General features: G+C 33.7%; 2 protein-coding genes across 2 annotated transcripts; both read left to right on the top strand.

Annotated features, from left to right (window-relative positions):
• Nucleotides 1-488: 488 nt before the first annotated feature.
• LOC128169903 (ficolin-2-like) lies at nt 489-8,381 on the top strand. The gene is made up of 6 exons (XM_052835936.1): nt 489-1,232; nt 1,880-1,964; nt 2,316-2,455; nt 2,676-2,772; nt 4,621-4,785; nt 5,438-8,381. Exons 1-6 carry the CDS (start codon nt 933-935, stop codon nt 5,707-5,709), a joined length of 1,059 nt encoding a protein of 352 aa, XP_052691896.1. The 5' UTR covers nt 489-932; the 3' UTR covers nt 5,710-8,381.
• Nucleotides 8,382-20,334: 11,953 nt separating this feature from the next.
• LOC128169905 (uncharacterized) lies at nt 20,335-21,343 on the top strand. Its single transcript, XM_052835939.1, has 5 exons — nt 20,335-20,554; nt 20,699-20,752; nt 20,865-20,928; nt 21,024-21,122; nt 21,265-21,343. The coding sequence occupies exons 1-4, from the start codon at nt 20,335-20,337 to the stop codon at nt 21,109-21,111; spliced, it is 426 nt and encodes a 141-aa protein (XP_052691899.1). The 3' UTR covers nt 21,112-21,122; nt 21,265-21,343.
• The last annotated feature ends 2,211 nt before the right edge of the window (nt 21,344-23,554 follow it).

Genomic DNA, 23,554 nt, shown 5'->3' with positions numbered 1-23,554 from the left:
GAAAAAGAAACCGTGATCTTGGCAAAAAAAATCTCGGAGCCGAAGAGTAAAGAAAACGTTATCAGAATAAGAAACAGTAATTTCAGTTAAATTAAAGTGTTGTATAGATGGAATATTACTAGAATTAAAAACATAAAACCATTTTGTTTTGTTTGAATGGTTGATAATCATTGGTTATATGTTTCAAAGTATTGTCTTTGTCTGGTAAAGTAATTTAAATATTTTTATGCTTTGATAACAGTGAAAGTGAAATAAACGAAATTCACCTGACATGATAATATCTTTATAAAAACCAAGCAATTTTTCAACTTCATTAGATTTAAGAATTAATTCATTTGATAAAGAGAAGATAGTTTAATTTTTTTCAAACTCATATTTAATTGAGAGAAAGGGTATGCATTTACTCACAAAGAGGTTCGATTAATTTACAGTTTATTTTACAATATCGATATAAATGGATCATTCAAAGTGCAATTAATTCGACAATAGTAGAATTCATTTGGTGGAGAATTATATCAATAATATTGTGTTTATATCAGGCCATCCATTTATTACGTCAAAATTTGGTAGTTATACATCGAAAACCTTAATTTAATATGATTGAAATAATATGGAAAAGAAAATATCCCAATATAGACGTGAATCAGAGAAACATAAATAATGGATTACATCCTGTTAAAGACGTAGTTATATCTTCAGAGATTTCCGGTCGTGTGCTTCGTGATCTAATATTCAGAACAGTTCAAAGACGTTTATTCTAGAGAACTTCCTAATATATATTATTAATTTCGTCAATGGCTATGTGAAAAAAAATGTACATTTGTGGATTTTAAAACATAACTGGCTGTCAGTGTTCACTATAGAGTCTATTTTTTAGCAAGGCAAAGACAATGTAGTTTACACGTGTTCTTAATATTAAGAACAAACACAGAATGGCAGGCCTTTTCATAAGTAAATCTCTGGAAAAAGGAACATTTACACTAGTACTGCTTTGTGTGATATTATCTTACAAGGGAGTGACATCTTCGGTTGTTCCCGGTGAGAGGTATCGTGGTCCTGTTGTCCGGGTTGTGGGGATGATTGGACAACAGCAGTGTGTCCGGGAATGTAGACACAGACCCAAGCTATGTCGGGGAGTCAACTACCGGAAACAGGAACTGCTGTGTGAACTCGTGTCGGCCATCAACAAAACGGAACCGAAACCTGACTATGTCAGAATTGAACTCCATCAGGTAAGTTCTGTTTATACATCTCTCTCTCTCTCTCTCTCTCTCCTCTCTCTCTCTCTCTCTTTTCAAACTGTTCTTCACATGCTGTACCAAACTGATAAAACTTTTCTTTTTTATATATCAGGTATTGTTTAAGTTATGGGATGTCTTGTGAACAGGCACGCAGCATCGTTTTTGAAAGTGGGGGGGGGGGGGGGGGGGGGGGGCGGAAGACTCATCCAAAAAATCTTGAAAAGTCAAAAAAAGGGAATTAGGACTTTCCCAAAATCCTAATCCGGTGGGGGGGGGGGGGGGGGGGGGGTAGTATATAACTTCAATTTCAATCCTGATTTCCTTATTTTCATATTAATTTTTCCATGCTTCCCAAAAAGTGGGGGGGGGGGGGGGGCAACTCAATGATGATTCCATTTTTTATGTGTAAATTTTAAAAAATTAATTGCTGCGAGAAAAAGTGGGGGGGGGGGGGGGAGGGGGGTAGCACCCCCCCCCCCCGATGCTACGTGCCTGGTGAATACACACTATATCTTGTTCATTTCATTACCACAAAGTAAGATAATATGCATAGTAGATTCCTATATTTACAGCTTTATTTTTCAATTGTTCCTAACTTTTAAAATGTTCCAATTTTTATGCACATGTTCTCACGGAAGAACGATGTACCAGACGAGTGCATGGCGTGCTCTACTGACGATCTGTGTGTGACGCTCTCTAGTAAGAAAGTTCACTGTATTCGAGGTATGTTATCTAGTTGTTAACCATTACATCACTGGGGTAATAACACAATCATATATCTTTTGATGTCTTTAAGTACATATAGTTACATATTGGCGTTTTCAGCTTACTTGACTCTTGTGTACATTAATTCATATATTTAAGAAGCAACTTGACTAGGGATGGGGATTCAAAGCATCCACTTACGGTGTAACAACATTGTTACACATATGTAACGACATCTGACAGCCACTAAGCACATTCATCTGCTTTATAGGACAGATATGCTCGTTTACATACCGGTTTGTCAAATACAATTGTAAATTTAATGATGTATCACACGTTTTACAAATAATATAAATTGCATGTTATTAGACAATGGCAGTCCGACGGATTGTACATCCCTGCACAACATCAACTGTGGCCTGCCTAATGGACTGTACAGAGTACGTCTACCATACCTAGGTCACGTGACAGTTTTCTGTGACATGGACAAAGATGGCGGTGGATGGACAGTAATGGCAATTTTCTAGGGTTATGTTTTCGTCATAATAAAAAGCACTTTGGTTCTATCAATTATAATAATTTAATTTTTTATTGTTAAAGTGTACAAGGTATTTAGTTTACGTTAACAAGTAGTTCATTTTAAAATAAAACAAAACGTTTACAAACTTTAATAATATAAAGAACCAAGACTTTGCCGTGAAGTGGCTACCATGTGACATGTTTATTAAGGTGTTTCAACGTCGTCAGGATGGTTCGGAGGATTTTTACCGAACCTGGACAGAGTACAAGAACGGATTTGGAGATTTGAGCTCCGAGTTTTGGCTAGGTATTTAACTGTTATTTTCTTAACCATTGTTTATTTAATTATACACATATAGATACCCGGCGCAAGCACGAGAATTAACACTTTACGTATGAAAATGATACAATGCTTAATACATAGAACCATTTTTTTGTTCGTTTTTTTTATATATTGTGCCCAGTATTTAAAACAAAAAAACTTTTTATAGCATATTCGTTAACTGAAATAAAAACCAACTACATGGCTAAATATTTAGAGTAGCGGACAGGGATGGAAAATCTAAACTGAATGGATGTTGTAGGTGTCCTTTTATAAATATTAACATTGCAGCTGTCTGGAAAAAGTAGCAGTTTTTTTTAATCTTATTTAAACCAGTGTCTGGTTATTTAGTGGCGTCGATTCCCTTAACCGTTTCTTAATTCAGATTTCACAAAAGTCAGTCCATGCATATATTCTACAACATACACTATAGCATAGAATTGGAATCTCATCCCTCAGCTGTGAAGCATACAGCATGGTCTTTGGTTTTAGACGCTTTTATTAAAAGGAATGGATGTTCACATTGCAAACTACTTGTAAACTTTTGCTTTTTATCAGTTTAACCCGAAAGGTTTGGAACTCTTCAGTATCTTCAGAGACGTTTTTGTTCAAATCTCAAAGCATAGAATAGCTGACGGGTGTGTCGGGTCAGTGGAAGATGCTCACTCATCCTAGGCACCTGATCCTACCTCAAGCATTTTAAAGACTGTTTTGAAATTAGTACATTGTGCCACCCACATTCAACTTCCCCGTTTTATGCATACATAAGATTAATACATATAGACGTAGATCTGTTCAATGTTCAACAATATATCGTGTTAAAAGATTATGAAATTTTTAAAAAAAAACGCTAGTGATTGCATGTTTATTTGTATATTTTAACCCAAAGTTGTCATCTAAAAAGTTTCTGTGCAATTGGTCAACTTGCCCTTCACTTTCCGCCATGAAGTTAATAGGTCTGACCGCGCTCCTTGTGAAAAAGTTCTGGAAAGTTCTCTCCATCAAAACTATCATAGAATTATAAAAAAATCACATAAAATTATTCCCATGTAGTTATTAAGGTTGGTTTTCGAAAATTAACCATAAATTTTCGATCCAATGGGTCTGCCTGAGATGCATGACCAACTCGTCCTGTCAACCCACGTTCTTGGTTACCCTTTTCTAGAAAGTTTTACCTTATTTCTTCTCAAGAGGTCGTGCTTTTCAAGCACCTATCCATCAAAACTAAAATCTTGCGTTCCTCAATATAATTAAGGTAATATTCTTCACCTACAGATTATTTACAGGTATCCTAATAAGGGTGATATAGAAATGTATATGTATATTCCATAGTCTATTTTTTCTTAAACACTTCAAAATAGCTTGGAAAAGGTGGTATGAAAGTTTATTCAATGGTCCTTATCTTTTTTATTTAATTTCATTCATGTATACTGTTTATTTTTTCTTTCTAAGTTTTAGTTTTATTACAGCTCACTGTATAATATATTTTTTATCACATGTTAAGCATGAAATTTTACAAAACAATTGGACAAACATGTGATAAAAATAATCTCTCATTATTTTGCGATCATATAAGAAACTCATGATTTGCGATGGTTTAAGATTTTTATCTAACTGGTTTTCGTGTGATCGCCAAGGCTCGGGGTAAAAAAATACATGACTTGGATAAAATTCTCGATATCCTATATTTAACGTTTACGTGTATGTTTTATTTTTTGGAACATTGTGCAACAACGGTTCTATATTTGTGTAATTCGATTTTAGGCAAATATTTTGTTGTTGTATTACAGTTCACTGTAGATGTATAAAATATATTTTCATTGTGTATATCAGGTAATGACGAACTACACTATCTGCTGAGTCAGGGGACGTATGAGATGAGGATGGATATGGAGGACTTTGACAACCAGACACGTTACGTCAAGTACAGCAGTTTTAACGTAGGAGACGAATCAACCAAATACACCATCACGTTGTCGGGCTTCTCGGGAGATGTTGGTAAGAATTTGTTTTCCTTTCATACAGATCTGTGAAACTGCATTACTTATATTGGTATCTTAATGGTAACCATTTTTCTTTTTCATTTGCGAAAAATATATCTGAGCTTCATAACTTCATAGACTGCCTTTTTAAAAAAAAAATCAACAAGGATATAAACTATAGGCACAGTTGAAGAACGGTTACCAGAAAATAACCACTTCAATATTTGGTTTATGCTTGGCAAGAGGCGTTACCATTCTTTTTCTTTTTTTCATCAATGTTACAAACTTATCACAGTAAGGTTGTTAAGTTAACGCATACATTTTGTGTGCATCAACTTTAAATCGCTTTAAAAACTGGTCAAACTATGCATTGCACCACATTAGGTACATACAAAAGAACATATCTATTTACAACGTGCATTCAATCAAAATATATATCGGATCCATGCGCGGATCTAGAGGGGGGGGGGGGGGGTCGGGGGGAGGGGGGGTCCCGACCCCCCTGGAAAATGAAAATTTATTAAATTTACATAGTAAAATTATCGCGAAAATATGCCTCGGACCCCCCTGGCAAACACAATTATCCTTCGGACCCCCCCTGGAAAAATTTTCTGGATCCGCGCACGGGATCTAGCGTTTATAAAGTAGCACTAGGTTTTTTATTGTAGATAACTGTTTCACGAGTACAACTTTAAATAACCCGATAAACAATATGAAGTTCTCCACATGGGATGACGACAATGACCTTCAGTCAGGTTACAGCTGTGCTTCATCGTGGAAGTCAGGGTGGTGGCACAAAGGTTGTTCCTGTTCTAACCCGAATGGTCTCTACCTAAGAGGGGAGACTTCGTTACAAAATCAGGGGATCACCTATGGACCATGGCGGAATTTTTGGTATTCGCTGAAAAAGACACAGCTCATGGTCAGAAGAGTAAATTAGGCAATAAAGACAACTACGTGTGGTTTGAAAGACCGTTAGTAGCCTTCTCATGTTTCTGCCTATTTATTTATAGATAGAATTGACAGATTTACCCTTTGTGTATCACAAACGTGAACAAATAATGACTAACAATTTCTTTTTGTGTGTTTTAAATTATATCTTCTAGTTAACTATTTATCTTTCTTTTTGCGAAAAGTTATTAAAAAAAATTATACACTGTCATTCGATTTTATTATCTAGTATTTAGGAAAATTAATGAGTGGAAAGAAGAAAGGTGTGTACCAAAAATATCTGTTTTTAATGGACCAGCTTTTTTTCAATCAAGTAACTGAGTGTGAAAACTTTTCCTCCACTTTTCTTGTAATTTTATTCACATATGTACAGTATTAATATTAAAAAAAAAAATTTTCACAAGCCTTTTGAAAAATAAAGGGTTAGAATGCTATTTATAAAAGTAATATTTATCAGTAATCAGTGATTTATTTGGTTGATTTGTAGAGTCATTCCTACATGAGTAATTAAATACAGTGAAGTCAATTGCATAGGTTCTGATACCATATATCTGGTAAGATTTATGTTTTGTGTGACTAACATATAAATGTATGTGGTGTCCAAATTGTCTAAACTTTGTCTATACTTATTTTTGACATTTATATCTAAAAGTCATAATTATGCATATATGTGATACATTTACAAATTGATCATTCTTAATAATAATGGTGAAATATGAACAATTGATTGTATTTTAATTTGATCTATTTTCCATTTCATTAAAGTAGTAAATGTGATTGAATTATGAAATGGAGTTATTGTACTTGATATATGTGTTTATGTTGTCATTTAACTAAGGACATCATGACGAGATAATGGAAAATTTTGACACTTTCGAAGCTTTTACATGGAGAGAAAAACAAAAAAAGACTCATCGAGTTAAGCCGTAAGACTTAATGAAATGATTGAATGAAATGATTTCTCTTTGGAGTTAAGAATTTACTTAAAGAAATGTTCCTGTTGACAAGCAGATTCAACGTTTTATCGAAAAACATCGTGATGATTTGAGGATTATTGCTGACAAAAAAGTCAACGAAGATTACAGAATGAAAGCTATATATGAGGGGTCATCATTCGTAATTTATTGAAATGGAATTTGAGTAAAGTTCGATTTGCTAAAACTAAAATAAAAGAAAACGTTAATTGAAGAGTATAATAGGAGTGGACCTTAATCCAGAATGGATAGGTAGGCCTTTAGCTGATGAACGTGTAAGAGAGAAACTGGGTAGATTAGAGAAATTGATTGTTAAGGCTGTTGTTTACTCACGATATTTTAACACAAACGGGTCGCCGTAGTTAATGATGTCGTAATTGTTTTAAGATCCGAAAGAAGAAAAATATATTTTAGATTTATGTATATAAGTCATTTAATTTAAACGCTTCTTTAATTTTATCTTTGTTGGCTTATTATTCATCAAGCAAAGGATTTTTAACTGTTTACGACATTATTCATCAAGCAAAGATTTTAAAGGCTTTACGACATATGGCGTATATCAGCGCGCGGTAACATGTAAACAATCGACTGTCAAACTGTTTTTGATCTGATTCTCGGTAATACAATCATGCTATGCTGGAAGAAACAAGGCTTCTCAAATAAGTCAAACCAATATACAATAAATTCACGCCTTCTCGCTGGACAGGCAATAGGACCACAGATGAGCACAATTATTGCGAGAATTCTCCTGTTATTCATGATAACGAGACCGACGATGCTCAGACTATACATTATCACGATGGCCTGGTGTAAGTTCCAGAACCCGCAGGTAGCGACGTTTCCGTCTCTTTCAATGACTTGGAAAATTTTAGGTATTGCTTTAGATGAAAAATTTAGGAGAATAACCCGTGCTATCATATATTATTTATTATATAATGTAGGAAATTTTACCACGTTTACAGTAAATACACATTTTTGAAGTGTATATTAGAAAGTGTGTTCTTTCGAGTTAATCAAATGAATTGTTGTTTTAGAATAATTTTAGAAGTTTTAGAATAGTACCTGCAAACTATTAATTTTTTTTTTACTTATAATGTTATTTGGTTTCATGTTGCACCTGTTTAACACACGAACCCATCTGAACCATGTAATTTGAAATCTGGGCGCCTACACTAGCAAGGAGAAAAACAAGCCTTTGGCATTCCCAATAACGAGTGACCGTTTGTTATTGAAAAAACACCTGGATGAACAAATTCGTGAAATGACAGTAGATCTTGAAAAGCAAAGAGATAACGTTACATTCTGGAAAAAGTTAGCTGGAGCAGCAATGAAGAGAATAACCCTTTTCAACAAGCTAAGGAGTAGTGGTCTCTAAACTGCTGTGTACGAGTTATGAAAACCGTCAAAACTGGGCAGCAACAATAAATGAAGAAATAGCAAGTGGCCTGAAGCCATTGGAGACGATCTTACTGAAGAGGTGTGAGGTTTTTTTACTCATCTGGGTCTCAGGGTATAGCTCATTAGCTTTTTATTGTTACTTTTATGAAAAAGATATGCATTATTTTACAAAAGAATTTAGGCTTGGCTGATTTTTTTCCTGAATATTTTGTTCTACATTTTTTTTTTCAAACATATACATTGGGGCGGGCTACTTTCACAAAGGGGTTGGGGGTGAGAATCTGAAAATTATATTTATATGGCCTAAGGTTAACCTTTTTCTTGCATATGTTGAAGGTGACATGAGTATGGGACACTTGTCAAAATTAATATGGATTAACCCTTAGGCTGCTGATTTAATTTTTGCCAAGATGGCCGCCACTGCTGAATTAATTACAATTAATGGTAATTGACCATCAGGTTTTAAAATAATATATCTCAGCAACAATATATGCTACAGTTACTAAATTTATATATTTAAAATTATCTAGGTACCTTCAAATGTGAAAATTTAATTAAAATTAATGCCATTTATTGTTCCATTCTGAATTTTCATATTTTAGAACCTATATGACTGTGAAAGATCCTTAGTATATCAGTAAGTCATACATTGTGAGATTCATTTTTATTCATATAATTTTTGAACATCAGGTAAACAATTTATAGGTAAGAATAACAGAAAAATAAAGAAATTAATAACCGTAAAGTATTGTGTAAAACACACACTCATGTATAATACCTACTCAAAAAGTTAAATGTCAAATGCTGCAAAAACCGCTGTTCCTATAATGCGCACCCAAAAAATGAAGGAATTTGCAATTGAGCTCTTTGAAATGTCATTGATATGCTTGTGTTAATAATGTAATTTAACTGCTTATTAATTATAACATTTACGGATCTAAACCAAAACAACATCAACAAATTATTAAATTGAGAAATCATAGTCCAAGTCATTTCCAAAACATTGTGAAGAAACATTTGTATGTCGTATATGTAACCAGGTTGACAAGCTCAGAGGTCTGAGCGCTGGCACAATACGCCAGATGCCTTGGGTTTGGGTTCCGTTTGAGACATGACTTTTCACCACTTGATACATTTGGCACCAAACATTCAAAACACAATGTCATTCCCCATGAATATGCTTTATGTCATATCCCGTACTCTTGGAATCCATGGATGAATTTCTGTAAGAGGGAGGGTTTGTAAATGGGTTAACAGGTACGTAACTGTCAGTTGATATATCAGGTATCATTGGTTAGAGGCCCTGGGTTGAGTCCCGTTATGAATTGACTTTTCAACTCCTGTTACACATAATGTCATTATCAAGTCGTACAAATGATCAATCTATTTTGAACAGTGTAAAGCAATAACATTGAACTGCTTAACTGGATACAAAGTAAACAAGTTAAATAAAATCATAGTAATTGTCAATCTTCCTGCACTTGAGAACACCCAGTGAAGTCTGACACAAGACAGGTGCATGCTTCGGACACGCAAATAATGAACAGTCAACAGGTGGCTAGTGACGTAATGGCAAATGCACTGGCGATAACTTGTTTGATGCACGGAATAGTGGTCATAGTGGATAAATATGTGATCATGTATGACATGTATAGTTGAATAGTGAACATCAGATTTCTAATGCAATCATAAGGGGAAGTTTAGTAAACACTAAATGATAGAATAAGCAAAAAGTAGTTAAGATAAAGCAGAGACTGGACGTACTTTCGTATTCCAATTTGCAAAAGCTTAAGATTTTTTCTTAAAGTTGGATTGAAAATGGATTCATATAAGTATTCAAATTTATAAAAAGTTTTTAAAACATTAATAAATCTTTGGTTTTTTTTTTTCAGAGGGCAGCCAGACTTAGAATCACCATAAAAAGGTCTGAAGGATGACGCCTTACAAGGATTGAAAAGGGAAAAGGTGATGAAAGTCCTGACACCAGAATATATCTCTTCAGAAGAATCCGACATCAATGAAGGGGGAGAATTTCAACATTTTATTGAAAATGGATTCATATAAGTATTCAAATTTATAAAAAGTTTTTAAAACATTAATAAATCTTTGTTTTTTTTTTTCAGAGGGCAGCCAGACTTAGAATCACCATAAAAAGGTCTGAAGGATGACGCCTTACAAGGATTGAAAAGGGAAAAGGTGATGAAAGTCCTGACACCAGAATATATCTCTTCAGAAGAATCCGACATCAATGAAGGGGGAGAATTTCAACATTTTATTGTCAGAAGACTACCATGGCAGAACGAGAGATTCAGGAAACTGAAATACAAGTTGGAGGAAGTCCACAAGGCCAGGCTCAGCCCACAACATCAAAGGCAGTTGAAGGCCAGACGTGTATCAATGGTGCCATCCAAGAAAAAAGCCCCCGAAGATTGCCCCAAGTTTGTGAGGAGGGAAGAAGACAACGTTTAGGTAAAATGACTATATTTGGTATGGTCAAATATCTGCCCCAATTTTTTAATAGTATTGTATGCAAATCAAGTTTTCGTCAATCTTTGTACAGAGGATGCCTATCACTTTAATCTTGCTTAAAGTCATTATTGCCCATTTGCTGTTTATCTTTATATGTCACCTAAAAGACCCATTTCCCGCAATATTGCAAACAAATGAAAATATCATTTTTTCTTTATATTTTGCATTCAGAAAACTAGAGCGCAGGTCTGCTTAAGTACGACTTTAGCATTTGTTTTTGTTCATATAAGTTTACACATTATGCTAGAAAATGGTACTTAAGCATGCCTGCGCTCTGTGCCCAGTCAAAAAACCACCAGTAAACACCCATATAAAACATCATTTTATCAATATAAGACAATCTTTATGACGTCTCTACCTTATGACGTCACAATGGTGTGAATTTTTTCAATAGGATTTCAACAATCTTCCACCTTACATGTATTTTGAAAGCTCTTAATAAAACTTTAATTTAGGTGTGCAACATGCATAATCCACGTATAGTCCTTTGAATGACTTAATGTTCACAAGTGTTTTTATTTAAAATGTCTTTTATATGTTTTTGTTGATAATTTATTCTTTAAGTTACCTTTTTATATTTAATGTAGTTGCTAGCACTGTGTTTGTTCTATTTATCATTTAAATAATAGCTTATTTGACAAGAGTGAAATTTTGAACTTTAACTTATTATTCGATATTTTCTTTTAATATAACCCCCCCCCCCAAAAAAAAAAAACAAAAAAACAAACAAACAAAAAGCAACAGCTTTAAAAATCAATAGTAGCTAATTTGTTTGACATATGTGCTGATTTCAGTTTGAAACCATTTATTGCATTTATATGTGTGTTTATGTGTTTTTGAAATGTAGATTTATTTATTTATTTTATTGTTTGTATTTAATGTTATTTATATCTATTGTATCTTTATTTATTTGATTCAATAACTAGACTAGGGCCTAAAAATTGTGATTATGTGTGGTTCACAGCCTTTCTTTTATTATGCAACCAGGGTTTATAAAACTTAGTATTCTATTTTGATATATATTTTTTAATGCATTTGTTTGTTTGTAACAAGCCATTAAACGACTTGACAGATGAATTATCTTTGATTTGTTTATGGTATGATTTTTAGGTTTGAGTTAAGAAATATAAAGTTAGTTAAGGGGGCGGGATGGTCCCGGCTATTTCGAAACTATACAGATCTCCTTTAGAATTTCCGCTTTTTAAAGATATAGGAAAATATGAGGGATAATTTGTTGACCATTCAATCTTCTTAAATTTTAATTTGATTTTCACTTACAATTCTAACTCTGATGTTTTAAATTTGTTTTTCTACATAGAATAAATTGCATTATTGAATACAATGATGTTTTCTTTAATGTTATTTAGAGAAAAGTAGGCAACAAATGAAAGTTATGAGAGAGTTCATTAAAAATCAGGAATTCTTAAATCTTAAACAATAAGTAAAGATGTCAAGAATTGTGTTTACTGAATCAATCTTTAGATGACAAAGGATAACAGAGGTTTATAATTGAATAATAATATAATCTAACACATATCTAAAAACGACATCCTTTCTTAAATATTCAACAAAATACCATCAATAAGAGCAGTACGAAGAGTGACTAAATAGTCAATGAAATGAAACTGACTGGTCACTTAGAAATGACTTTTTAGATAAATGGTATAGGATATGTGATTGAATATACGCTGAAATATGACTAAATCGCTACCGAAAAACGATTGAATGGTAGCAGAAATGTAACTGAATGGTAGCTGAATGATAACTGAAACATGACTGAATGGTAACTGAAACACGACTGAATGGTACCTGAAATGTGACTGAATGGTAAATGAAATGTTACTGAATGGTAACTGAAACATGACTGAATGGCAACTGAAATGTGAATGAATGGTTACTGAATGGTAACTGAAATGTGAATGAATGGTAACTGAAACATGACTGAATGGTCACTGAAATGTTTCTGCCATTCAGTCAACTGAATGGTCACTGAAAGGTAACTGAAGGCTAATGGAAAACTACCTTGTCAGTGACCATTCAAGTACCAGTCAGTTTCTATTAAGTTACCATTCAGTCCACTGAAAGGTTAGTTTACGTCCTGTGAAATTGACCGATTCATTTGATGTAAGTATTCTCCTGGAATGAAAAAAAGTGTGTACAATTTGATAATTTCATCGCGACCGAGTAACACGGCAAGGTACTTTGAACTGTTTAGAGGCCGGTGTCTTATATAGGGGTTATAAGGACAGCGGTGATGAAAAAGAAATATGGCGGACAGTCCCTATTTACGAGCGTTGTTCAGCTTTAAAAAAACTTCGGGTTAGCGACGGGTTGTAACGAAATCAAATGGTTTATATTTTAGCTTTCACAATTTTTAATGTTATATAATCTGTACAGAGCAATCAGAACAGGTTTTCGTTTCAAATATGTCTTCAAGGATTTAAGATCTAACAGACGCTATTAAAAAAAGTTCTATATATTTTGTTGTGTAAATAATTGTCATGCCTTAATTACTGTTCCATTAAAAATAAAACAAAATATACCATAAATGTAATTTATTGCCATAACAGTCATTAAACAGAAATAAAACCAATATGTACTGATCAAGGTTATTTAAATTACGTTGAATTAAATATAAAGGTACATTAACAAGCTTCACAGTTATATCCAATGTAAGAAGCATTATTAATAAAAGTCAGACATGTAACATTAAAAGCAAAAACATATATAGGTATAAATAGGGCAACAGCTGTAGAATTTTAACTTGAAGCGATTTGAAAAGTCACATTGAATAGGAACAGATAATCAATACCTCAGGATGCACAAACATATACATGTATCAGAAGTCGGCAACATTTCAGCTTAGTCATCGGCTTTAATGAATATTAGACAGAGACGCCAAACACATCAACCTCACAAAGAGTGAGAAACTCAGTTGTCTTGGAGATCTTAACGAATCTCCCTTGTGGTAGTGTTGGACACTTGATGACGACCAGCTGTGACTCAGTACCGGGACCAGCAAAGAAACCACAGACATTGTTGACATCAGATTCTGTCATTCCTACAGTGACGGTAACATCCCGCAACCGGTTGGAATCATCTTAAAAAGTAACAAAGAGGTGTAAAAGATGTAAGAAAATAAAACTTTTTAAAAACTGTATTTCTTTTAATTTTTTTTTCCTTTTTATATAACTATTATTGATGCCGTACTCATTAGAGTACGAACTGCCTCACAACAACAAAAAACCCCGAATAAGTTATTTTTGTTGGACTAATAGTCATACAATAACTGCTGTATCTGGAAATGAAACGGAGGCGTGACGAGTGCCCGCAAGGCATGCGCGGAAGTCGGTTTACAGGAAAATTATTCGAATCATAGCGGCAAACGCACTTGCGCGACGCAGCTATATTTGTCTGGTGTAGAGGAACAACAGATAATGAATCGTACTGGTCATCGCTCACAAGCAGGGGTCCGTAAATACAAAAGGTCCAGTGCGGAAATGGAAGCTAATGTGTCCAAGATTTTAGATCCGCCCAACGAGTGTACCGATAACTCGATTGCGACTCCTGCAGATGAATCCACTCCTAATATTTCCGAGTGTTCCGTTTTTCCGGAAACATCAGCAACTGTCCATAGCGAAGAGGAGCCCATGAGCAAGAGGCCTAGACTCCCATTTGGAGAATTTAAAAACTGCAACATTACGTTTCAGTTTTAAAGTATAGATAGTAGCTAAGCCAGATAGGTTGTTTAACTACACGAAACTTATATTTTTCTATTTTTTGTTGAATTTTATGTTGTCTGTGTTAAAAATTACACAAGGACGTTCAGCAGGTGTTTATGTAGTTTAGAGTTGTTATGAAATTGATTAAAGCATAAATTTTGTGTTATACTCTGTCCTGAGTTTTTGCTTCCACCACTTTTTGCTTGATATTTCAATAATAGTAAATACCTTTGTGCTCAAACTACGTTCATCCACTAATGTGAAAAATGTCCAGACTATCTGTTTCGAAACGCCCTCTCTACCGCTTCGGGTTTCGATACACATCCCGAAATTTAAAGTCTACGGATATTTTGCATTGCAACAGCCATTAATAAGCCCGGATGATAACGTTAAAAAATTGCGCGATGTATTCCGAGTGTATTCCGAATGGAGAAAAGATGTAAACATTTCCCATTATAAATCTCCGTAAGGAAACTGTTTTCGTTCCTGTGAATTTTTCTGAGTGAAAAGGGATAATTGTTCAATGAAAATATCTTGGATATATTCCCTTTTAACGATTTCAACTGTATTTCTTTCACAGGTATGTGTAATTTTATCAAAAATCACCTAAAAGCGATGGAAGCAATAACTTGGGACAGACTTATAGTTTGCTTTTTTCTCACTATACAATAATTCAATATTTATTGTACGGTACAATCACCATGCACTTTTTCATACAGTACAATAACTTGTAGAGTCTAAAGTTATTGTACGGTGATATGCCACGCCTACTCGGGTAAAGGACAAGTATTGGAAATGATTGTACACCAATCATCAAAGGAAAACGCCGCATAAGTGCCACAATACTTGATAATAATGAAATTCTACTTGCAAAAAAAAAAAACCAAGAAAAGCATGATTACATCATGATTAAGTCAAAATTAGGGGCATTTACAGCAAGGTTAAGACTGCCGTATTGTATTCGTCCACTATATTTAGATTTTGCAATTTCGTTGCTCTGTACGCTTACCTCCGTACACATCTTTTCCTCTGTTGAGTATTCTGACAGATGTGATGGAATACACAGCCTGCAGATCCACTCTCTACCAAGGGTTTATGTCATTGTATCCTGTGTGTGCACAATGGCCTTGGATCACGTTATTACCTATGTTACCATCTACTGCAAGCTTGGCTTCATGTGGTGTCAACGTTGACGACTGTTCAGCAGGTTTACCCAATGCACGTTCCAACCGATCTGTCAATGATATTACAAAACGTTTTAGTAATACAATACAATTTCGACAAAATGGAGATTTTACCTTAATGGCTGTAAATAAAGTGATTCTCCCCATGTGTTTGTCATTTGTGCCTTTGTACATTGTTTTACAAAATAACAATACAATGTTGGAACTTTTGGAATAATCGTTGAATGATCCTCTCTGCATAAAAGATTAATATTAAAACCATTTCGGATAAAAAAAAAAATAATTATAATAATAATAACGATCATAAAATATGTTACAATGATGCGCAAAGTATTTACATGTTTAGTACCGACTATACAAAATCCTGCACTGAAGCGTATCCCAAAATCTGACCTGGTCTCCTGTGGATTTGGTCGCCGTCTACTTTTTAAAACAAAATTGGTCTGTTTTCGTTCTATTCTAGCTTAACCATGCCAACTTTTTGGACCTTGACTCTTTTTTAAATTAAATGTCAAATTAAAACTAGAACTGTCCTAATGGGACTAATACCCCCGCTAGGCTAATTTCAAATGGGACAAATAATTGAATTGAATAATAAAGGTTTGGAACACATACAAAAAAAAATTTCTAGAATTGTAAAAAAAAAAAGTTAGTTAACAAAGAAAAATTAAAATCAAAATTGTCAGAATTTCACTGTAAATACATATCTATAACAGTAATACATTTACAAATGTATGTATTTGATGATATATTTTTTTAATTTAATTGATTTAAAGAAAAACCAACAAAATGACAATAACCCCTCCCTTTGCAGTGAATAGAAATACTGGTAGCCAAGCAATGCTCTTCTGTTGATAAAATTTCTAATATCTTTCTAAGTAGAGTCTTGACAGATGCAATTAGTTGTTTCAAATTTTCCTCACTTTCTCCTATGGCACAATGGAACTCCATATCAGAAAATTGATCCCATAGGACTATGATTTTCTTTGATGATCTTGTTAAATTTAATAAAATCCCAAAACATTACCATAATTACCATACTATGTAAAAATATGTAAAAAAGAAAATTTAATATTACAAACAATTTTAAAATTGCCAAAACACTACAATCATATCAGTAATTTTGAATTTCATTTAAATTAATGCCCAATAGGGTCACTTCATCAATTTACTTGACAAATGAATTTAAACAACCTCTAAAAATAGTTTAACTTCTTAATTAATAATTATATCATTTATTTCCTTATTATGATAGACCTTTTGGTTTGCATGAATCAGTTTTAAAATAGCCCCAAAACCATCACCCATTTAATTTCAATTTCCCCTAAACACATGCTCCATCTGAACCATGGCTCAGATAATGGCTCCCTTGGGACAAATGAATTCAGCCACACTTGTCTTTGATGTTCTTATTAGCTCTTAAGAATTTATCATTGACAAACAAAAACTTTGCATTGTCAGTTGATAGAATACTTATAAAAAATAATTTTTTTTTATTAATTAAGACATAAAGACAAAAAACTCCATCTGGATGTATTTTAGAGTGTTTTCTATTAATTAATTAATAAAATCTGTAAGGATTACCTCCCTTACTTTTCAACATTAGTGTACAATATATAGAATAAGGAATATGAAAACTGTCATAAAATCATTAACTCTTGTCTGATCTTAAAAAAAATTGCAGGTACACATCTTCAGATGGTGTGCAACATATGTACAAATTTTCAAACTGTTCCATGCAGTAATAAAAAATTCTATAGGGGGGACAAAGTTGCGTCTACAGACAGACGGACAGACGGACGGACAGACAGACGGACAGGGTGAAACCAATATACTCCCCTAAACTTCGTTTGCGGGGGTATAAAAATATATATATCAGTCACATCATGAATATAATTTGACAAGGGGATTTCAAACCTGAATCAAAGGACAATGATACTACACTGAGGTGTTCTGTTGTTAATTTTTCAACCTTAATTTTATTTATCAGATCTTTTGAGGGAAATTTTGTTTCCATACGATAATTTTAAAATCTTTTGACTGATGGACGTCAGAAAAGTAACTTTGGAAAAGAATAAAGTCATACACATTGTTATGACCTTGACCTATTGTTACCTTAAGGTCAATCATTTTATGAACAATGTTGTCTACGCACGACAGTATGGGCAACATTTTTCTTTCCAAACAGGCGTAACAGGAAGTTGTTTTGTTTAAGCTTTATTTTCCGGCATGAAAATGCTGATGGATTTTTCTAAACTATTTTTTGGTGGTTTTGCAAAGATATGGGACACCTTAACTTTACAATGTCTTATTTGACTATCAAATGACTTTTTGGTGTCACATGGGCGTCTTTTAGACAAAAGTTTTAGACAAAAAAAAAAAAAACAAGGGCAAAGCAAACATAGTCTCAGTTGTAAAGTTCGTTTATAATGCTGGGAAAACTGGCTATTTTTTTTCCTCACAAAAATAGCGAATTTTTGTACATTTTAATCAAAATTACAAATTAAATCCTTGTCTCTCTACAATGAACATCTGTTTCGCAAGGATGGTAAGGTCGGTTGCGGGTTAAAATTGTTGCGCCTTCCGTACAGAGTATTGTCCATTTGTTAAAGAAAACCGGTTTTATGTCGTGAAACGCAAATGCAGAGAAAAAGTTCAAATACATAGTTTATCAAACAAGGTTTTAAATTATAAAAAAAAATCATCTCATTCTTCTCATAAGATAAACGCAATTCAAAAAGATACAAATGTTTATTTAAAATCCAAAAGTAGAATAAAATATAATCCAAATGAAAATCACATAATAAATCCAAAATACGTGTAAATGAATGAAAGGCACTAAAATCCAATTAAACAATCAAAACATTTCTACTCTCACTTCTCTCACCCTCTCTAATTATCCCGGCTATATATACCCAATTACTCCTCTCACTCCTCCTTTACTCCCCATGAACTTTCCTAAGGTTAAGCTATAAATCTAAAGACTATAAATCACTACTCCCCTTGCTCCCCACACTATCTATTATCTAACACTCTCCTCCTAATGCAATTAACTGCTCCCCATGACCTGTTCACAGTCAGGATTAACAAAGCAATTAATCTAAGCTAAGGGATACGCATAAAATAATGAAAACAAACTAATCTACTGGATAAAATGAAATAAAAAATAGAAAAGTATTAAAATAATGCTACGGATTTTTAAAAGAACTATGTAGATGCAAAGTTTAGATTCTTGCCTTCAGTTTACATTTTAAGCTCACCTGAACCGAAGGTTCAAGTCAACTTTTTTGTTCACCTGTTGTCCATAAGTTGTTTATTCGTCAGTATGTAAACTTTCCATATTCTCATGTTGTCCTGAACCTAATTCATTCTATGGTTAATCAAAGATGCATTAAAGGGCAATGTTCTATTTGTTCTTCTTCAGAGGTTCAGTCCAAACTTGAATTTTTGAAGTCCAAGTTTTTAGAAAGTAAAAAGATGTCCAGCCGAAGATTGGGCAAAGTAAATAAAGCTTCAGAGTTGGAGGTAAGAATTTAGGCATCATTGAATGCAACTTAAATGTGTGTAATTATTTATGAACTATTTGTCTTTGTGTGATCAGATGTTTTTAATAGGCTATCAGTACTGTATGTAGGAAACGAAATATGTCCTCCAGGCCAATGGTAATATATTTATCTTCAGGTCAGTTTTGATATGTACCGGTAGTTGATCAGAGGTGAACCCCAATATTAAGAATTCTTTCTCTTCCATGGTACATATTTGCAAGGGATGGATTATATATAAATTGTGCTGATTCATGCATGAAGGCCTCTATTTTTAACTATTTAGTAATCATAGCATATTTTTTTTACTTGTATACTGTGCATGATTGTTTTATGAAAAGGGATATTTTATTTATTTTTAATTACCTGATAATTGAAATGCATTAACTACTAATCTTTTAATTGCATTAACAGATTTTTTAAAAAGATACTTACTGTGTCATTTTGTAAGGTAAACATTTTTGAAGTAAACAATATATTTATAGTTCGATCACGACTTGAGAAGATCTCATCATGAACCTACACCTACAATGCAGGTTTTCTTGCATCGACTACGGGACAAACGACCTCCGCCGTACATTCACATCAACACTTGAACAAGACTGTTTCATTTACCATGTTTACAATAGGGCCTTTTTTTTAGGTCACCTGAGTCACTCAATACTTTAAATTCTAATTTTTTTTTCTTAGGTTTGGATTTTTGGAATGGTGGAGCGGGAAACTAACACTCTCCTCATATACCCCGTCCCAGACATGTCGGAGGACACCGTCGTACCAATCATTGAGAGACACGTAGAAGCATTGTCCACTATATACAACGGTGGTTGGAGTGCCTACTGTGGACTGAACGAGCTGGGGTACAACCATTCTACAGTACTGCACAAACACTCCTTCAAGAAAATATACATTAATCAGGAAACGAGGGAGGAAGTGGAGATCCACACCAATCGAATTGAAGGGGCCTGGAAGCACGCCAAGGACCACTTTCGGAGGATGTCCGGCACAAAAATTTCTCGATTTGAGGGCCATCTTTGCGAAATTATGTGGAGGGCAGAGACCAAAATCAAATATCTACCAGAGCTTCTTTTAGTCCCTCAACACAATTTATACTCCGAGTGGCCCACCCGTCTACACGTATTCAACACCAATTTTCCAAACATGGTCTGGACAGGACTCGGCTGTACAACTAGGGGAATGGGAAATTAAGCCTGGTAAAACTTTTTCTTACATCTTTTAGTTTAATAATGAAGTTTTCACTCTGAGTAATGTTCCCCGATTCTATTTTTGCAATTTTTTTAGGCAATACAGATGCAGAGACAGACTCAATCAGTATCCCTTCAAACAGGCAACTTTCTAGTGGTGCACTTGCAGTGCGAAAGGGACAAGTAAGGAGTTCAGTTGAGAAAGCCATTGATATGATGGAAATGGTTGTCTCCAGTGAGGATGAAGTAGATGCTGACAAAACCATCTGTGCCATGGAAACTGGTAAAATTATAAACAATAATTATTATTTATTTTGATAATTAAAAAACCATTACAAAGTTCAAAGAAAATTGAAATATTGATGCATGCAACCTTCAGAAATATAAAATATTATTTATACTTATTAATTTTCTGTCTTCGTTTCAGGTAATGTCCAAGACTTAGGTGAGACAGGTCCATCTAAAGTACCTGTACAGAAGGGTATAGTTAAATTTTACACATACACGTTATTACATTTTAATAGCTGTTTATGCATTTCATTCATTGAAAAATTAAATACACAAACATTCATATCGTATGTCAATTTCAACAGGAATTGAAAATATTGAAGCATCCTGCAGTTGGATAACAACTTTTTATAAGAAGAAAAAGAACAGGTAATTAAAATTAATATTCATGAAACTGAAATTTTCTTCCAAAATTAAAATATTCAAAATATATATTTATGTATCCATATTTTCCCTAACATTAGCTCCATCCACGGCTTCCAAGTCGAAAAGCACCACTACCACTACGTTTACCACGTCCACCGCTACATCCTCAGGCTCTGGATTATCTAAAAAATTGAAATGTAATATAATTTGAAATTCACTACATATAATGTACTTAACATAGAACAGTGACACTGGTTTTTTTTTTTTTGCTTTAATATTGCATTTTTTAACAATTGGACGTTTTTATTGTTTTAAGAACATTGTTCTTACTTTCAATAGCTGCAACTGCATCCAAGTGTCAGACAGATGAACCATCCGGCTCCAAAGCAAAATCAACGGCAAAATGCACTAAAGGTAATAGTTATTTTAAAATCTTTTTAAAAAAAATCGTTACAAAAAATTACACGGGGCAAAAATAACCCTGTATTCAGTATTTCAGCAACCGAAATATATAAATGTTTATGATTATCTAATTATTATACAAATAATACTGGTAGCAGAAATTTTGGACAAAATGAAGAACTGGTCTGGACAAATATAGAGACAGATAGACAAGGTGTTTGACTTAAACATCCCAAATTTCATTTCTGATTGGTATAATAAATAAAGTTTGGTATCATCAGACTTTTTACATGCAAAACATTCTTTTACCTGTCCAAAATGTTTTGATACAAGGGACCAAGTTTAAAGAGAGGATCATAGCCCTCTTTTCCACGTGGTACAAATTCTGAATTGTCATTTAGATGCAAGAAAGTCATCAATGACAACAACCGGTCCCTTGGCATGACGCTTGAAAAATATGATGTAGTCAGCGGATCGGTTGTCCAGTACTCCTTGATGTCTAGCTGATGGACAAGTCCCATCAGCATGAGGAGTGAAATAAATTGCTGAGCGATTTGTATCATGCCATTTATGAAAACTACTGCATGGTTTCAATTGAGCAGATCTCAAGAACTGTTGTGCATACAGATTGGTCTGTTGTGCAAGAAATTCAAAATCATCATCATTAAAAATAGTTCAAAATATTGTTGAGGTGATCCTTTGTTGTGAATTGTTTGTTTCAATCCAGGAGTTTTTGTATAGTCAAGTAATGGGGGCTCCCTGTCTCCTGCCACCCAATTGTCTGCATCTATAAAGTTTTCAAAGTTTTCTGTTGGCCTACTTATTGTAATGTCATCTACATCAAAACCCTCAAATTCAAAATCACTATCCTCATTTGCTGCTCATTCAAAAATTCTTCAAAATCGAAATTCCTTGTTAATTAAGTTAATAAAATTATCTTCTGCTCAGCACGTTCAGAAGATAAGTATTTACGTATGCATAGCAACATTATAGTAGCAACACTTTCAACATTTTTGCTGTGTTCATACTAAATTTAACAAATATTGTCATAAATAACAGCTTTTCAATTAAAATAGTACAAAAAAATGTTTTAAATCTAAAAAAAATTCTTCTTCTCTACTGCCACATATGTGGGCAAAAAACAAACTGAACACATGGTTATGATGTCAACTAACTTCTCTACTTAAATTGTGAAATTCATTGCCCCTGGGTCAGGGGTTCAGGACATGAAGTGGGAGGGAGGCAATATGGCAATATAGTGTTAATGCATCTAATATTCAAAAATTTTCTTCTCTATTCTCCCACATCTGTATGAAAAACTGACTTTAAATTATGTTTACCAGGAAGTCCTCTACTGAAATTGTACTTTTCATGTCCACTGGAGTATGGGTTTTGACTCTAAGGCAGGGCTAAAATAGATGTATAGGTGTTAATGCGTCCACTAAATCAAGGTCATCGCCAGATATAATATATATAAGTCGATAAACAGGTACATTCAGACCTGTGCTAAATCAAATCCACGCTAAATTGTTGAAAAATCATATTCCTCCAAATATCGTACACGCTAAATATAAGTAAGATAAATATAATTTTGTTTCTTTGTATTGTAATCATTTTTAACAAACAAAAAGTATTTGAAATCATCTGTCTATAAGAACAAAGTTTTTCATCAATTGTTGTTTTTTAAAATTTAATTTACTCTAATTTTCAATAAATTAATCTTTTTTTCTCTCCAATTTTTTTGCTTTATGATCCAGTTATAATGAGATACACATGTGTATTGTACACATTTTCGTCCATATATCTCGGCAGATTTTTTATGTAATGCAAACGCTTTAGATCTTTTCATTTTAAATATTAACATGGGAAAGCACACAACAAATGATTCGCAACTGTTCTTTTGACGCACCATTTTTTAAATTTTTTGTAGGTTATTGGTTTGAAGGAGCATCAGCTGAAATGGTTGTTGCGTGGACCCTGAGGTCCACGCAGAAAATATATAAGCGAGGTTAAACCGGATGCTATGGGGAAAACTCAGCCTGCGCATGAGCTAGTCTGGTTCCTGTGCGTAATGGGTTGCTTAGGGAACCAGGCTAGCACATGAATCGGGATCAGGATTCTATGCTATATGCACACATAAGTTCAAAGGCGCTGTAATTGTAAAGTTGTCGGTAAACAGTACAGAAACAAAGAATTCCTTTTAAAAAAATGATCGGCATATGATATG

The sequence above is a fragment of the Crassostrea angulata genome, unplaced genomic scaffold (genome assembly GCF_025612915.1).
Source record: "Crassostrea angulata isolate pt1a10 unplaced genomic scaffold, ASM2561291v2 HiC_scaffold_256, whole genome shotgun sequence".
NCBI lineage: Eukaryota > Metazoa > Mollusca > Bivalvia > Ostreida > Ostreidae > Magallana > Magallana angulata.
The sequence above is the reverse complement of the archived record's forward strand: the minus strand, read 5'-3'. Positions and strand labels throughout refer to the sequence as shown.

Excerpts from the sequence above, each read along its gene's own strand:
- LOC128169905 (XM_052835939.1), top strand. The coding sequence starts at position 20,335 with ATGTTCCCCGATTCTATTTTTGCAATTTTTTTAGGCAATACAGATGCA. Across the intron at positions 20,753-20,864 it reads TAAAGTACCTGTACAGAAGG|GAATTGAAAATATTGAAGCA; the intron begins GTATAGTTAAAT and ends CAATTTCAACAG. Across the intron at positions 20,929-21,023 it reads TATAAGAAGAAAAAGAACAG|CTCCATCCACGGCTTCCAAG; the intron begins GTAATTAAAATT and ends CCCTAACATTAG.
- LOC128169903 (XM_052835936.1), top strand. The coding sequence starts at position 933 with ATGGCAGGCCTTTTCATAAGTAAATCTCTGGAAAAAGGAACATTTACA. Across the intron at positions 1,965-2,315 it reads GAAAGTTCACTGTATTCGAG|ACAATGGCAGTCCGACGGAT; the intron begins GTATGTTATCTA and ends GCATGTTATTAG. Across the intron at positions 2,773-4,620 it reads GAGCTCCGAGTTTTGGCTAG|GTAATGACGAACTACACTAT; the intron begins GTATTTAACTGT and ends TGTGTATATCAG.